At 49.3% G+C, this 16,244-nt stretch overlaps 2 protein-coding genes across 3 annotated transcripts in view; one reads left to right on the plus strand and one right to left on the minus strand.

Annotated features, from left to right (window-relative positions):
• Nucleotides 1–8,681, plus strand: part of caska (calcium/calmodulin-dependent serine protein kinase a) — a 110,178-nt gene extending 101,497 nt beyond the window's left edge. Inside the window, exons 19-27 of one of the 2 annotated variants that reach the window (XM_080019675.1) lie at nucleotides 103–171; nucleotides 739–774; nucleotides 2,999–3,195; nucleotides 3,472–3,587; nucleotides 7,006–7,086; nucleotides 7,176–7,256; nucleotides 7,357–7,559; nucleotides 7,656–7,739; nucleotides 8,394–8,681. In XM_080019675.1, the coding sequence (XP_079875801.1) occupies nucleotides 103–171; nucleotides 739–774; nucleotides 2,999–3,195; nucleotides 3,472–3,587; nucleotides 7,006–7,086; nucleotides 7,176–7,256; nucleotides 7,357–7,559; nucleotides 7,656–7,739; nucleotides 8,394–8,570 (1,044 nt within the window). In that variant the 3' untranslated portion in view covers nucleotides 8,571–8,681. The remainder of the gene's footprint in view (nucleotides 1–102; nucleotides 172–738; nucleotides 775–2,998; nucleotides 3,196–3,471; nucleotides 3,588–7,005; nucleotides 7,087–7,175; nucleotides 7,257–7,356; nucleotides 7,560–7,655; nucleotides 7,740–8,393) is intronic. The other variant, XM_080019676.1, reaches the window with a different exon arrangement.
• Nucleotides 8,682–12,497: 3,816 nt separating this feature from the next.
• Nucleotides 12,498–15,889, minus strand: nyx (nyctalopin; the record flags this gene model as incomplete). The annotated part of the gene is made up of 5 exons (XM_080019548.1): nucleotides 15,828–15,889; nucleotides 15,627–15,691; nucleotides 14,219–14,505; nucleotides 13,772–14,076; nucleotides 12,498–13,320 (listed from the first exon to the last, which is right to left on the minus strand). Exons 2-5 carry the CDS (start codon nucleotides 15,646–15,648, stop codon nucleotides 12,498–12,500), a joined length of 1,437 nt encoding a protein of 478 aa, XP_079875674.1. The 5' UTR covers nucleotides 15,649–15,691; nucleotides 15,828–15,889.
• Nucleotides 15,890–16,244: the final 355 nt, after the last annotated feature.

Here is a 16,244-nt window from a genome sequence, read left to right on the forward strand (position 1 = left end):
GCCCTTCCTCAGTTCAGGTGTGTGTGTGTGTGTGTGTGTGTGTGTGTGTGTGTGTGTGTCGAGAGATGTATTTGTGTCGTTGACCTGTGTGTCTTATTTCAGAAAGAGTCCCCCACCACCTCCAGGCAGTCCCCTGCTAACGGCCACTCCAGCATTAACAGTTCTATCTTGGTAAGGACAACAACAACAAAAAAGGGAAAAGAGCAAAAAAAAGACCCCAAACCCCAGACAGGCCCGGGTACCCCCCCCCCTTCTCTGCCGTCTGTACCCATGTCCATTTGTGCTTCTCCCGAATAAGTAGTAATAGTAGTAGTTGTTGTCTTGGCAGTGGTAGTGGTAGGTCCCCCCCCCCCCCCCCCCACGTCCGATATCTCCGTTACCAAATTGGTGTGTCTGCTTAAAGCTTCCGGCGGTCACTCGGGGGATAGCGCTCCTAACCGAAGACTTCGGACGGTCGCCGTAGCTGCTTGGCTCTGCCCTCTGCTCACTGAGACGCTCTTTAACAAAACAAAAAAAAACAGACTCATCTTCTGTCCCTCCTTTTTTTGCCTCAGTCTCTCTCTCTCTCTCTCTCTCTCTCTCTCTCTCTCTGAGTAGAGTGTGGTGAATCTGCACGTGTTGGTGTGATGACGCTGCCTTGTCGTTGTCCCGTTTGTGTCCTTTTGTTTTGTTTTACCCGCGGCGCATTTCTTCCGTGCCACTAAACTGTTGTGTATCGTGGTGGGTTTACCTCCGCAGGATCTGCCGTCCACAATCCAACCCAAGGGTCGACAGGTGAGAATACCAGCCCCGTCTCTCTCCTCTCCCTCTCCTTTGTCTCGACCTCCCTTCCCTCTCTCTTCTTTCTTTCCTTCTCACACAAGTCCTCATGTCCACCCGCCCTGAATCAGCACCGTGTGCGTGATTGTGTTTGTGCAGCTTCCCGCGGTGAGTGCAGCCCCACCCGCCTCCTGCCTTATTTTAAACATTGGACTGGGGTCGGAACGATCCGGCTTCATTTACAAGGTTGCATGCTGTCGTTTTGTTTTTTTTCTTGACCGTGGCTCCCGACCCATCCCCGAGCTCCTCAGGCCGTCGTCCAGGATTTGTGCTTGGCCAAAACCCGACCCCTCGTTAAACAGGATGGATGAGATGTTGGACCAACACCAAAACGCATTAGAATATGCCGTGTTGCGCCAAAGTGCTCTCCAGTGCTCTGCCCAGCGTTGAGGGTGGAAAGAAGTACAATAGAATTTTAATATTGTTTGATCACAGCAGCAGTCACCACGTTTGGCCTCACACACCCACACACTCGCACATGCATAAACCCCCCACACCTCCCGTGTGCTCCTTGGCGCTCCGAATAGTGCGCTGGCACCGTGCAATTACTAGCCGGCCAAACCTCCTCACGAGGCCAAAAGACGGCCTGTAATTGAGAAGCTCAGGTGGTTGAGCTTGTCGTCCAGTATGAACAAATTGATTCCCCATTTGAAGTTATCAATTATCAGGTTTATTTTGGGTCCTAAGTGGATATTTTCCATGTGGTTGAGGCTATGGCGACTTTTGCCTTGTGTGGCTAAAGCAGGAAGTACACCTTCCATAATGACGGCACTGGCATGGAAACAGAGAGATATTACCAATATTACCAATATTTGTGATATTGTCACATCACAAGTTTTATTCCATGCAGCCACACACTTACTTACTTACACTCACTTACACTGTACTTTGGCAGTGAGCGGCGTCAAGGTCTGTAATTGCGGACAACTCCAGTCTAAAAAATGTAACATTGGCTCCTCATGGGTGTCTAACCCTCAATCCCTCATTAGTCCATCATCTCATTGAAGACGCTTCTTTTGCTGCGTCTAGACAAAGTAATATAATTTTTGCTTCTGATTCCAAAATCCCCAAAGGAACCTGAAATCTACTGCCCTCTGACTAGGATGTTACCAGATCGAGTGGCAGTGAAGGTGAGCAGTGGCGTCTCATAGTCGTGGCCATATCAGATCCAGACACTAGGGGGCAGTAGACTCCACAATCGGCTTATCTTACGCAACAGCTTGGCAGCTTCTAAATTGTTTTATTCTCTCAGAGCTTGGTTTAAATAGCATTGCCATTTATTATTTCTGCACTCCAGTACAGTGCGAAACAGTGTGTGTGTGTGTGTGTGTGTGTGTGTGTGTGTGTGTGTGTGTGTGTGTGTGTGTGTGTGTGTGTGTGTGTGTGTGTGTGTGTGTGTGTGTGTGTGTGTGTGTGTATTAGGGCGTAATTGGGGTAATCACATCACATTGGCAGTCCAGACTTTTGTTGTTACCTAATCTCCATACCACCACCACCCCAATTGCCCGCCTCCCGGCCCCCATCTCACCCATCCCCTCGCCAGTTTCTTAAGAACCCATTACTGCTGTTCAGACATTGAGTGCCCATTTTACTGCATGATGTGTGTGTGTGTGTGTGTGTGATGCTTTCACATCCTAGATCGTACCCAGACCTCCAATCAAGGATAAAATGTCTATCAAGGTAAGAGACAGCCCGCCCAGAGAAAAAAAAAAAAGGGAAAAAATTATATCACCCACCTACCACTATATAACCACATAAAGAGAGATATATTCCCCTTTTTTCGTAGAAGCTATTGAGCCGTATGAGCCGTCCCATAATGCAGAGGGATAGGCGGTGTTTTGAACGAGGAAATAGGCGATGCCGGTGCCATAATTACTACCGGCGCTTCAGAGGCTCCTTAACGTTCCGGCTGCGTCTGCGTTCCTCCTCCAGTCCCACTTCAGAGTGTCCCCCCCCCCCCCCCCCCACAACTTGAGACCCCCGTGGCTTCACCGATAACACACACTCAGGACACTGTCTCTTTCTCTCTCTGACTGTTTTTCTGTCTCTCTCTTTCTCTCTCTCGCTCTCTGCCCGTCTCTCTCTCTCTCTCCATCCTCTGGACGAATGTGCCGCCGAGTTCTCGCACGTCCCTCGCTCTGCTGACCGTCCCCAAACCCTCGCCCTCTCTCCGCTGCAGATCTACGTGAGGGCTCAGTTCGAGTACGACCCGGCGAGGGACGACCTCATCCCCTGCAAGGAGGCGGGCGTGCGCTTCCAGGTGGGCGACATCATCCAGATCATCTCCAAGGACGACCACAACTGGTGGCAGGGCAAGCTGGAGAACACCAAGAACGGCACAGCCGGCCTCATCCCCTCGCCGGAGCTACAGGAGTGGTGAGACGCACATACAACAAACAAGAAAACAAGTCAATAGCTAGAGACATCTGAGACTACGGCAGAAGAGTAAAAAAAAAACAAACACACACACACACACTATTTTCCCTGAAACCTCATTCTTAAAACCTGAGCTACAATCACTAGAAACCAATATATGTGTGTGTGTGTGTGTGTGTGTGTGTGTGTGTGTGTGTGTGTGTGTGTGTGTGTGTGTGTGTGTGTGTGTGTGTGTGTGTGTGTGTGTGTGTGTGTGTGTGTGTGTGTGTGTCGAAGGCGCGTGGCGTGTATAGCAATGGAGAAGACAAAGCAGGAACAGCAGGCCAGCTGTACCTGGTTTGGCAAGAAGAAGAAGCAGTACAAAGACAAGTATCTGGCCAAGCACAACGCAGGTACACACACACACACACATTCAGTCTTTACTCAAACCCATTCAAATGCATGTTAGAAAACCTTACAATGGTCATTAGTCCCGTGACATCTGTGCATGTCTGCAGTTTTTGAATGTACACACTCATGGTAAGAAGAAATATATGCATTACTGTGTGTGTCAGTACAGTATATCATATATGTATTGGCTTTGGCGTTGCTAAGCAGGACCGCTTTCAGCGCATAGAGAGAAACAGAAATACTCATTGAGGAAACAGGAGATGTAGAGGAATATGTGCACGTCATTAGCCCCTAAAGTAAGGTGGAGTCAGTGGCTATGCTAAATGTCATGCTTTGATGTGGGTTGGTGAGTGTGCATGTGCACATTTTTGCAGTGTTCATACGTAATGCAGTGTGCTACCACCTGGTAAACACGTAGCATACAGTTGCCAAGAAGCGATCCTGCTCTCGGTCAAATTCAATATTTACACTGCCACAGTGCCATAGCGGTATTTGAAAATGGGTGGCAGCACTGAGCAGAGCAATTCACTGCCAGACAATGTGCCACGCTGTGTGAGCGGAACAGGCCAGAGGAAAAAAACCGAGCTGGTCACGTGTGTGTGTGTGTGTGTGTGTGTGTGTGTGTGTGTGTGTGTGTGTGTGTGTCAGCCGCAACTGCTCAGATAACGTTGATCACACCAAGTATGTTGCAAAAACAAAAGTTGGAGTTAATTCTTTTGAAGGGGGAAAGGGTTAACTTGGGCAAGGAGGAATAAAAGGAAGAGATAACGGTGAGAGGTCTAGGGGGTTTCAGGGTGCCCCTCTATCCAGCCACACACACCCAATGTGTTGTAAAACCTTGTAAAACCTGTCCCTCGTAGCCGAGGAAGTGCGGCCTGGCCCGGCTTAGACGTGTGGGCCCCTAAGAGGTCAAGGTCTCCAATACGAGCTGAAGCCTGGCCCCCGTGCATCAAAACTTATCTGTTACAGGCAGCAGACGCTCCCCGGAACCCAAGGAGGACAGGAATAGAACAAGCAAGAGGACGGCGAGGGGTTATTTTGGGTTGGTCTTATTTGAAAGGGTATAGTGATTATTTTGTGTATTCAGTTGGCGGTTGTTTTTTTTTTTTAGTTTTTTTTTAATGTAATTCCATAAAGATGTCGACCACTTCACTTGTGAACAAACCGTTTCTCTCAGGGGATTATGGGACGTGAGCTTTAGACCCAGTTCAGCCGGATGTGCAGCATAAGCAAAGTAGTTGGATTTTAACCTCTAACCCTGATTGGATATGTCGGCACGGGGTGAAGACAGGAGTGTGTGCGTGTGTGCGTGTGTGCGTGTGTGCGTGTGTGCGTGCGTGCGTGCGCGTGTGTGTGTGTGTGTGTGTGTGTGTGTGTGTGCTGATAAGCATGCCGACTTTGAGTCTGATAACAGGGAGGCCCTCCGGGGTGGGATGTGGGGGGCACGTTACCTCTGCTCGCATGTAGCACTTAAACGTGGCCGCACCGTGGCCGCTCATCCTCACGTCCGCCCCCCTCGCCGTTGTGTGCCTCGACCAGAGATCCAAAATCACTGCCTGAGTTTCGGTGTTGCTGTGAATGTTGAAACCATCCCAAATGCTTGAACCCCACCTCCCCCCACCATCCTACCCCGACGCTATGACATGGTGTTCATGTCTCAGTCTCCGTTTTCACCTTCGCGGTTGGAGCACGGTGCAGGCGCTGCATGGCCGCCCGGCTGTTTTGTAAAGTGCTTAACGTGTGTGAAAGCGCGTCAGGTAATTTCTGCTGTTGTAACCAACCATATTATGACCTCCCCCCTCCCCCCCCCTTGTTCATCTCTTTCGCTGTCCTTCTGAACGGCCACTCTGCATGTAAGTAACCAGTGATGGCGGCTAACGCCTCTCTCTCTCTCTCTCTCTCTCTCTCTCTCTCTCTCTCTCTCTCTCTCTCTCTCTCTCTCTCTCTCTCTCTCTCTCTCTCTCTCTCTCTCTCTCTCTCTCTCTCTCTCTCTCTCTCTCTCTCCTCTCTCTCTCTCTCTCTCTCTCTCTCTCTCTCTCTCTCTCTCTCTCGCTTCGCACACACCTTTTTCTTTTTATAGTCGTAACTCTGGCTCACTTTCACTGGCTATATCCTCTTTCTCTCCTGTCTGATTCTGTCGTTTTGTTTAACCTCCAGACGACCTCGGCTGTCACTGCCGTGTCGAGCGTTTTGCTTCTGCGGGAACGGACCGTTCCGACGCATCCGCGTTGCTTGTTTTAGTGCGCTGTCGTTTTTCCACCCCAACCCCCGACTGTAATCTGTGCAACAAGTGGGTTCGGTAAGTGAAAATCGAGTTCTGCATCTGTGGCGTTGTACAGTCCAGAACATATACACACACACACACAATAGCAGCCGAGCTCTCGGCTCACCCCAGAATCAGCTGTTCCTCAGGAGAACCCAATGACTTGTGGGTATTGTATTTCACATGTCAGCCGTCCTCCGAGATGGGAGTCTCACATTACGGGGTGGGGGGGGTTGAAGGTGGGACCGAGGACACGTTGTGCAGGGAAACTCTCCGCTCGAGCTCTACCCAGAATGCCGCGGACATCCAAGAGTCTGGGAATCCCGTTCCCTGCTCGTCCCCTTTTCTGACATCTGGACTCCAGTCGATCTGGCATCCTTACCTACCTCTCTCTCTCTCTCTCTCTCTCTCTCTCTCTCTCTCTCTCTCTCTCTCTCTCATCTCTCTCTCTCTCTCTCTCTCTCTCTCTCTCTCTCTCTCTCTCTCTCTCTCTCTCTCTCTCTCTCTCTCTCTCTCTCTCTCTCTCTCTCTGCCCTGATCGTTAAAAAACAATATTTACGTGTCCACTAAAAACTAACCGAGCACAGATGAATATTCACTACCACATCAGATTCACCCTGACTATGGTGAATTTTATTTCATAATAATTAAATCTTTCATTGATGCTTTCATTGGAGTCCGTTAGACTTTGTTTCAATCAATGATAAAATAACTTGCTCGACTTATCCAATTCCACCTCTTAAGCAGAAGTTATAGGCGAGTTCCGGCTCTGTCTCTGCCGGTCATTCCTCAAAATTCACCTCAGGTCTCAGATAATGCATCTGGTGCCATTCCCTTATTGTCAGTCTACTTTCCTTTGGCCAAAGTGGCGTTTTACTTCTTATTCAACAGTAGTCAATTGTCGCCACCCTACAACCCCCACCCCCCGCGCCCGTAGTGGTGGTGTCTGAGCATGTGCCACCGGGGCCCACACTGTAGGACGCATTTCACCACATGTTGGATTATTTACCTTCTCAGTCCCGTCCAAGGATGAATGAAGGTCGCAGGGCGCTGGGCTTCCCGTGGCACACGGCTGGACGTCACACACACCTGGTTGTGGTGGTGCCTCCGCCCGCGTTGGTCCTCACTCGCTCTCCTTCCGTCCTCTTCCCTTCCAGTGTTTGACCAACTAGATCTCGTCACGTACGAGGAGGTCGTGAAGCTTCCTGCTTTCAAGAGGAAAACGCTTGTCTTATTAGGTGAGTGGCCGCCGATTTCGATTGACGCCGGGAAACGCCGCCCGCCTCTTCGGCCCGAGTGACTGACTGTGAGCGCTGCTCTTCCTCAGGCGCTCACGGCGTGGGCAGGAGGCACATCAAGAACACTCTCATCACCAAACACCCCGACAGATTCGCCTACCCTATCCCACGTGAGAACCGGAGAAACTTCTTCCCTTTTTCCCCCGACGCTCCGGAGCATAGCGCCGGAGATATAACCACGGTGACTGTGTGTCCGTCCACTTCCCACAGACACAACGAGACCACCCAAGAAGGACGAGGAGAACGGGAAGAACTACTACTTCGTGTCCCACGACCAGATGATGCAGGACATCAGTAACAATGAGTACCTGGAGTACGGCAGCCACGAGGACGCCATGTACGGGACGCGGCTGGAGACCATCCGCAAGATCCACGAACAGGGCCTCATATCCATACTGGATGTGGAGCCTCAGGTGTGTGTTGAGGTCCTTTACCGGTTGAACACGGGCCCCTGGGTCCTTGGGTCCGCGCGTCTCGCCTCTAAACCTCTCTACACGTCTGTCCGTCAGGCCCTGAAGGTCCTGCGGACGGCGGAGTTCGCGCCATACGTGGTCTTCATTGCCGCACCGACTATCACACCAGGCATCAATGAGGTAGGAGCGCCCGCACACGCACGCACGCACACACACACTATGAGAAGGAACAGAAATCCCTATTTGCCGGAAGAGAAAAGCACACGTATCAGTGGATTCTCGGGGCAACCGGCGGGTATTTCTCAGTCCTCCACATTACAGAGTCCTTCGATCCATTCGATTCAACCTCCATGAGACAAACAAAACTGCTCAGACTTGGTCCTGTCACCCAGTGAAATGTGCCAAGAGAGAATGTGTTTTCTCTGAGATGACTCCAGTCATTCGCTTCAGTCATCCGACAAAACCTTCCCGGGAAAGACGAGGCATGGTTTCGACGGGCTGGCGGGCTGTCCTCCTACACTCTCCTCTCTCATCCTTCTCTCTGCCGTTGTTTGTTTGTTTTGCACGCCGCATGCCTCGTTTCGTTGGCGGCAATCTCAGATGCCCAAGTGGTGTCGAACGCTGACAGTGAGTATGAGGCCGAAACGGGACGAGAGCCCACGCAGGCTGCCCTTCCCTCCACCACCCTATCGCGTCCGGAGCAGTTTCCCCCCGTAGGCCCCTCCCTCCGCCGGTAGTGTAGACAGCCGTAGCTACCGGTGCCATCCTCTCAGCCCCCCAGATCTCCCGTCGCGCATCCCTCACCCTCTGACTCTTCACTCCCCAAATCCCCAGACGAGTCCCTGCAGCGGGCTTCAGAAGGAGTCAGAGATCCTGCAGAAGACGTACGCCCACTACTTCGACCAGACCATCATCAACAACGAGATCGACGAGACCATCCGCTTCCTGGAGGAGGCCATCGACCTGGTGTGCACCACCAGCCAGTGGGTGCCCGTCTCCTGGGTCTACTGAGCGGCGCAACCCTTCTTCCTCTTCCCTCCTCCCCCCCCCTTTTCTTCGTTCTCAGACTCCTCGCCCCTCCCGCCGACCTGACCACCCCCCCCCCCCCCAGCCCCACCCGAACACCTGGAAACTCCCGTCATTCCCGCAAGAAGTCCCAACGAAACGAAACCTCGCTCCGCACTGCACTCGACGACGTCAGTTCCTCAGCGGCGATCAGCCTCCGCCCCCGTACAGGCGACCCGGTGGTAGTGTTGTACAAAAACCAAGTTAAAAACAAAATGAATATCGTCGTGTCTGTAAACTAGCTAGGAGGCGGCATTTTTGTAGGTGTTTTGTTTTAAAGAGACAGTACGGTGTACCTTCCCTCCACAGCCCGACACACACACAGTCCAGTCAGGTGTTGTAGTTCTTTAGCTACCTAGTGAAGACAACTGTCGGTATGTATTCTCTGTCTCAGCGGTCTGAAGAAAAAGCACAGTGCAGATCATTTCAACCATCCGTTTTTTTTTCTTTTTTTTTTTATTACATTTATTCCTCCATTCTGTTCGCCTTCAGTTTCAGCTTTTTTTTTTTTTCGATAGCATCAACACACACCACGAGACGCATACCTCTACGCTCTTTCCGCCGTGTACTGTCTCTTCTAAATAAATCCATAAACGTTTGAGAATTCGAATGAGGTGTCATGCATGTGGACATTTGCCAGCTTCCAGGATGTCAGCCAGTGTTTCCCAGAGAGAGAGAGAGAGAGAGAGAGAGAGAGAGAGAGAGAGAGAGAGAGAGAGAGAGAGAGAGAGAGAGAGAGAGAGAGAGAGAGAGAGAGAGAGAGAGAGAGAGAGAGAGAGAGAGAGAGAGAGAGAGAGAGAGAGAGAGAGAGAGAGGAAAACCCCAAGCTGCAACATCAGCCGGACGTCGACCTGACACCTATGCACATCCCCAGCATCTCGGGCAACATTTCTAAACAAAACAACGCATTTGTAAAGATCAATCATATAGTGAGATGTGCTTGAAAAAGAAAAGACAGTAATGAATCAAATGTCTCAATTGTTTTAATTTGTCATACTTGGAAATAATTCCATGTTATTCTTTATTTGCCATTTGAGAGATGTATTGTCCCAGAGTATTACTGTTTCAACTAAGTTTAATCAATGAAACAATGATTCTTTGTTAAAGATTTGTGTATCTGTTGAAGTAGGTTCACGCTACGCAGGTGACTACTTTGCAAGGGAATAACCGTGTATATGAACATGACAAACTGGCATTTGATTGCCCCTGTGTAAATGACATTGCAATGATAAAAGTTCTTCAGTATGAACAATTTTTTAAAATACATTTCCTTTTATGTGGTGGAAAAAAAAAAACACTTGCAGTGGCTCTTTTCCCTCGACACACATTAACAGGGTCCTTATATTCGATGAAATCACCATTTTTCTACAGTGATTGAGGAAGCCGTTAGTTGTTTTCCTGGTGACAGCTCACATTTTGAATGAATCCGTCTCTATTATAGGTTTTTGGCAAACAACACGATGAGAAACCTCCCTTAAAGTTATCCCCTGGTTCCCTTGACAACCCATTTTTGTCATAGCTGCTCAATTTCGCCTTTAGTATTTAATTCTGTTAATATAAAATATTAATAAAAATCTATATTGTTAATACATTTAATATTAACAAATGCAGAAGACACAGTTAAGTACATCAATTAGTTGCAGTAAGAGGATAGATTGTCGGCTTGGGAATTCAGCAGTGGTGGAAAAAAGTACTCTGACCTTTTACTAAAGTAAAAGTACAAATACCATGAAGAAATTACTCCAGTGACAGTACCATGTTGACATTTCCACTTGGGTATAAGCGATGAAATATACTTGAAGTATTGAAAGTTATGAGTGATCATGCACCAATTACAATAAAATAGTATAGGTGGTGGCACAGTGATTTAAAAAATGCATATAAACAATAGATACTGATGAATAAAATAAAAACTACAGTATAGTCAAAGGTACAGATATTTGCTTTGAAATGTAGTGTCGCAAAAGTCAAAAGATACTTAAACTGGTCAGTAACAAAGTACTTGTATTTCGTTGCTTTCCTCCACTGGATTTCTATCAATCTGAGTGACTACAACGCACCAGGGCTAGATCACAATATTTTGCTGTTGTATAATCAGATTTTTTTTTTTTTAAGGTCATATTTTTGGGGATGTTAGTTTTTTGAAACATCGATGAAACAACGAAAACAACCGTACTAAAATAAGTGGTCGTTCCAAATCTTCTGACATGGCAATTAAACACCAAAAAGCGTTGATTTGCACATTTTATCTCACGGCTACACTACAATGGATATTCCCCGTGATAAAGGGATTAAAACATCGTACATGGTACCGTTGATTCTCATGCTCTACTTGATCTGTGCAGATCCAAGTCACAGAAATAAGATCCAAGTGTAAAAAGGAACCCAGGAAAATGGTTTCATAAGCAAATAAGACCGGGATGGAAATTTTACAAATGGACCATGGTGAGCGGTCTCACACCAATGGAAGCTTTGAAAGAGATATGTCCGTACAGAGAAATAAATCACTGACTACTAGTCCCGGCTTAATCTGGTCGAAATCACACACCTCCTTCGCCATTTTAGCTTGGCATACATCAGGGAAAAGGGAAACTCTTAACCCGATCCTCCAACATGTGCTCCCAAGGGTGCGGGTTAAAAGTAGCCCATTAATGAGAGCGATGCGATGAGATGAGCCACTGGACATGTCAGCATCCCGTCCTCCACGCCCCAGCGGTTGTCTCGGTTTTAGCCTAATCCCACATTAAGGGACTAGCGAGGCAGAGTACAGATTAACTGGAGTTCACCGCCATAGCAAGTCGACGCCTCTCCGACGCTGAAAGGGGAACGTGAGGGGCGGTTAAGAGCACAACGCCATTTTCTTTTTTTATTAAGGAAAAAAATTATATATATAGCCCAGTAACACCATTCAGGATCGGTAGCTGTGACCCAACACAATGAGGGACCAAAGGTGGAAAATGACAACAACAGCAGCAGACAATAATTACACTGTCTGTGTGTGACTGTGTGTGTGTGTGTGTGTGTATATATATATATATATATATATATATATATATATATATATATATATATATATATATATATATATATATATATAAATAAATAAAAATCTGTCAACGTTACACAATCCATCCGTAGGAAGCAGATGCGGCGGCAGACCCTTTATTACATTACACTGTGTACTGGCTTTCCATCCCCGCAGGACACATGAGCTGCATGCAATAAGAAGATTAATGCATTTACAGAAAAAGCCACTGAACCTACATTTACAGAGTTGAACGCAACACGTGGAGAGCGAGGGTGATGGGGACCTGTTCAGGAGATAACTACAGGAAAAAAAAAAGCTTTTATCTCCTCCGTGTTTACGCATAGATATGAATTAATAAAAAATAAATTCCCACAGAGTATGTAATGCTAGGAGTGTCGGGTAAAATTAATTAAACTCACATTCATCGAAGGTTGTTACGTACGTAATAGGTCAGAGTTTCACATACATATTTTAAAAACCGGTCCCGGTGTAGTAAACTGTCGTAGTGTTGAGTCAGCTGTTAATGAACCGTACTTCTGAAGATAAAACATTAAACGAGATCCTCCCCTTGTCGGTCTCGTTGCACTTCTGACAAGCGTAGCTCTGTCCAGGTGTTTCCAAAGCGATGGGGTGATGGAAGCACTAATGTACTCATGTGGAAGCGGCGTCAGGCGGCTTCCCAAAAAGCCTTTGGCAGGGCAGACTCGACACCAATGTCCATCCACCTGAGATTACTCACAGAGTGGAGTCCAAACACCATCCATCTTATTGGCACAGACTAATTAGGCATAATTCCTCTGACACGGTACCCACCGGTCAGAATGCCAACCCGATGGGCGCGACTCTCAAGTGCCTAATACATGGACGCCCGATTCCATGTGGCTGAGCAAGCCCAAGACCAACCCCGGCGAGAGGAGATAAAGACTGGATTGGCTCGCCGTTGCCCACAGCCCTGCCACCCCCGCAGAGAGCATCCCGTCCTCCAGCAGGGTGCCGTTGCGGAGGCTTTCGGACGCGTTCCCCATCTCCTTCGTGAGCTCCCGCTGGAGCAGCTTGGCGATGAGGCTGTTGAAGGGGTCCTCCGTGGTGGAGAGGGCCCCCGGCAACGCCGCGGTGGCGTTCACCTCCGCCGGGTCCACGCACGTGCCGTTCGCCTTGGCGAACACCACCTCGCCGAGGTCCAGGCCGGCCACGGAGGACGGCGAGGCGCAGGGGATGTCTCGCACCAGCTTGTAGCTCTCCATCCACTCCTTTAGCCACTCCAGCCGGCAGTCGCACTCCCACGGGTTCCGGAAGAGGTAGAGGCGCCCCAGGAAGAAGATGGGCTGGAAAACGGGGAAGGGAAGGGTGGTGAGGTTGTTGCTGTTGAGGTGGAGGGTGATCAGACTGGTCAGGTTCTCGAAGGAGCCCTCCTCCATGTAGAGCAGCCGGTTCCTGTCCAGGTAGAGGACCTCCAGCTCCACCAGGTCACTGAACCAGGTCTTCGACACATTGGTCAACTGGTTGCCCCCCAGGTTGAGCATCTTGAGGTGGCTGAGGCCCTTGAAGGTGGCAGGGGGCAGGTCCGACAGCAGGTTGTCGTTGAGGTAGAAGTTCTCCAGCCGCAAGAGGTCCTGGAAGGCCTGGTCGTGGATGACATTGATGCGGTTCTCCTGCAGATTCAGGTACCTATGGAGAGGCACGCGTGAGACTTTTCTTCCAATGGGTCTGAATTCATGGCAAATGTTTCACGCCGAAGGTCATGAAATTGCGAGTCATCACTTTTTTTTGTAGTAGCATGTTTAATTACTATAAGAATTGGCCTCGACAAACCTGGACGTTAAACTGCTAGGAAATAATACCACCACGGAGTTTACTTTATGACATACGTGGAAGGGGGCTACGGAAGTAGAACTGCAACTTATATAGCTGTAGCTGCCGGGGGAAAACCCAATAGGTATACTGAAAGCCTCACAGTCAAAAGATGGAAGGCCTTGAAAGATCGTGACAGGATATCAACACACGCTAACGTCATTTAATGTCCAGGAAGTGAACGTTGTGCAGATAACCAAATGAACAGTTGCTTCCCGTAACCTGCTTTGGGGGCCGCGAGTCAGAGCGGTCCCTCTCGCCGACGTACCTCAGGCTGCCCAGGCCCAGCAGCGAGTTGTACGCCACGGCCTCGATCTTGTTCTTTTCCAGGTAGATGTGGGTCAGGTTCTCCATGCCCCTGATGGCCCCCGGTACCCTCCGAAAGTTGTTCTGGAAGCAGAGCAGCTCCTTCAGCGCCACCTGCTCCAGGAAGATGCGGTCGGGGATGTTGAAGAGGTTGCAGTCGGAGAGGTCCAGCCGCACCAGCTTCTTCAGCCCGGTGAAGGTGCGCGTGTGCAGGTAGCTGATGTAGTCGTTGTGGGCCATCCTCAGATCCACCAGGTTGGGAAGACCCTACGAGAGACCGTTACAGTTTTACGTTGAGTGTCGGCAGAACTTGTTCTATTGACCAGCAGTTCTCAAATCAGACCAAACGGGAGTTATTTAAACGGGAAGGTAAAGCTGGAGAGCAGGACGGAAGGGAGCTGGAAAGGACCTTGAAGGCTCCGGGGGTGATGAAGGAGATGTTGTTGTGGTCCAGGGAGAGGGCCCTGAGCGAGGGCAGGGTGCCGAAGGCCCTCTCCGAGAGGAACTTGAGCCGGTTCTTCTCCAGGTTGATGGAGGACGCCTCGCAGGGGAACTCTCGGGGCAGCTCGGCCAGCAGCGACCGGTCGCACAGCACGCTGCAGCTCTTCTCCTGCGTGCACGAGCACGCCGCCGGACACGCCCGCACGCACGCCCACAGCGCCAGCGCGGCCTGGGGCAGCAGGCAGAGCACGCAGACTGGGAGGGGAAAGCGGAGAGGAAGAGGAACCGATTTTCACTCTCGGGTTAGGGGTCGAGTTTGAGAAGACAAACAAATTGCTCTTAAGATAATAGACTCAGGAGGGCCAATTTGGACATTTTGTCTTTGACGCGTCTCTATTTAGGCTTCATTGAAAATCCATACCGTTTTTACCACATAATCCATATCTGGTGCATCATTGTATGATTACTACTCAATGTTTTGGGCAAAGAGATCCTCACAGACTTATCGAAAAAGGAAAAAGGATTCATGTCTGAAACTATATTTCCATCAAAATCCTTTTCAACAGATGGATTGCTTAGCGCTGCCGATGATGAAGGGGGGATTTCACCGACTTTATTTTGAAGTTTTAGGATAATACCCTCATTTTGTGACTCCACGTAGTCATACAAGCCAGCTGCTGGCTTACGAATAATACTAGACACACAAACGAGAACGCAGAGTTGGCTAGAAGGGGTTTTAGAGATCGCCCCTTTTGAGTCTACGGTATGGAAAGCATCACTTCCGCCCGTGAATCATGTCGGTGTCTGAAAGTCAAACGAACCAGGTCAAATTGCTCATTGGTCTACTTTAAAGTCAGCAGCTCGAAATGCAGAATAATTTCGAAGGACGGAATTTTTTCTTTTAGCGGGACACGGTCAAGGGCTGCAAAGCCAGCGAAGCGATTGGCAGAATCTAAGTAATTGCAGCGAAGTAAGGATTGGACACCGGCGTCACATTGAAAGTCAGGCTGAGGAATATTTTCAGGGCGAAAGTGTCTCGGCAGCATGCCCCGGCGGGGACGTGATTTAGAAGGAGCGGCTTACATTAGAGATTAGCCCTCAATAAACAATGGCCATTGTCTGCACTCGGGATTTTGCCGTTCAGTTGAGTTTTGCTCAGGCTTTAAATTTGATCCATTAATGGAAGGTCCTGGGTCTTCGCAAAGCAGCTACAAGTGTCGCACAGACATATAGTAGTCTAGGTATGGCTGAAGGAAAATCCACTAAATTGTCGGTTAAAGAGGTTTGGCATTTGGTTCACAGACGGGTTTTCAGGCTTTATGGGGGGAAATAAGAGTCGCCCAGAAATGAAAAGTGATGAAGAGCAGAGCACTAACCGGTGAAAGCAGAAACAGTCATGTCTGCAGTCTATGGTGCGGAACATGCCAGGATTGATGGAGATCTGGAACAGTACGACAACAAAAATAAAAACCCACAAATGTAGAAATAAACCAAAATCCGGTTTCTCAAGGCGATGAACAGGGATGAGATACGAGAACGTTCAATATTCAAAAGCTAAACCACATTTTTTTTTTTACCTGGAGATAGGTTCCTGAAGACCGGCTTCATGTGTGACGAACATCGACGTGCGTGCGTCCATCCTGCCCGCACCGCGAGGCGCAACTGGAGAGGGTCAGCGGAACCTCTGGCTGACACAGTTCTCATGTGGGATGGGCACAGTCGTGCGCGCCGCCGCAGGGTCGTTCCATCATCACTACTCACACTAAACACTCTCTTGCGTGTAGCCATCTCTTAATGGCAGCCAAATCCCCTCCGTGGAGAGAGAGAGGGGTGGATGGAGATGATGGGAGGCTGGAGAGGGATTAGAGGCACTCTGCCGGCGCAGGCCTAGAGCCCGGACAGAGCGCTCGGATTAAACACATGCATGCAGGGACAGAGAGAGAACTCTGAAGAACAGCCCGAATTTCAGTGATGTCATGTCACCGTGGAGTTTT

This window comes from Zeus faber (genome assembly GCF_960531495.2).
Source record: "Zeus faber genome assembly, chromosome: 18".
NCBI lineage: Eukaryota > Metazoa > Chordata > Actinopteri > Zeiformes > Zeidae > Zeus > Zeus faber.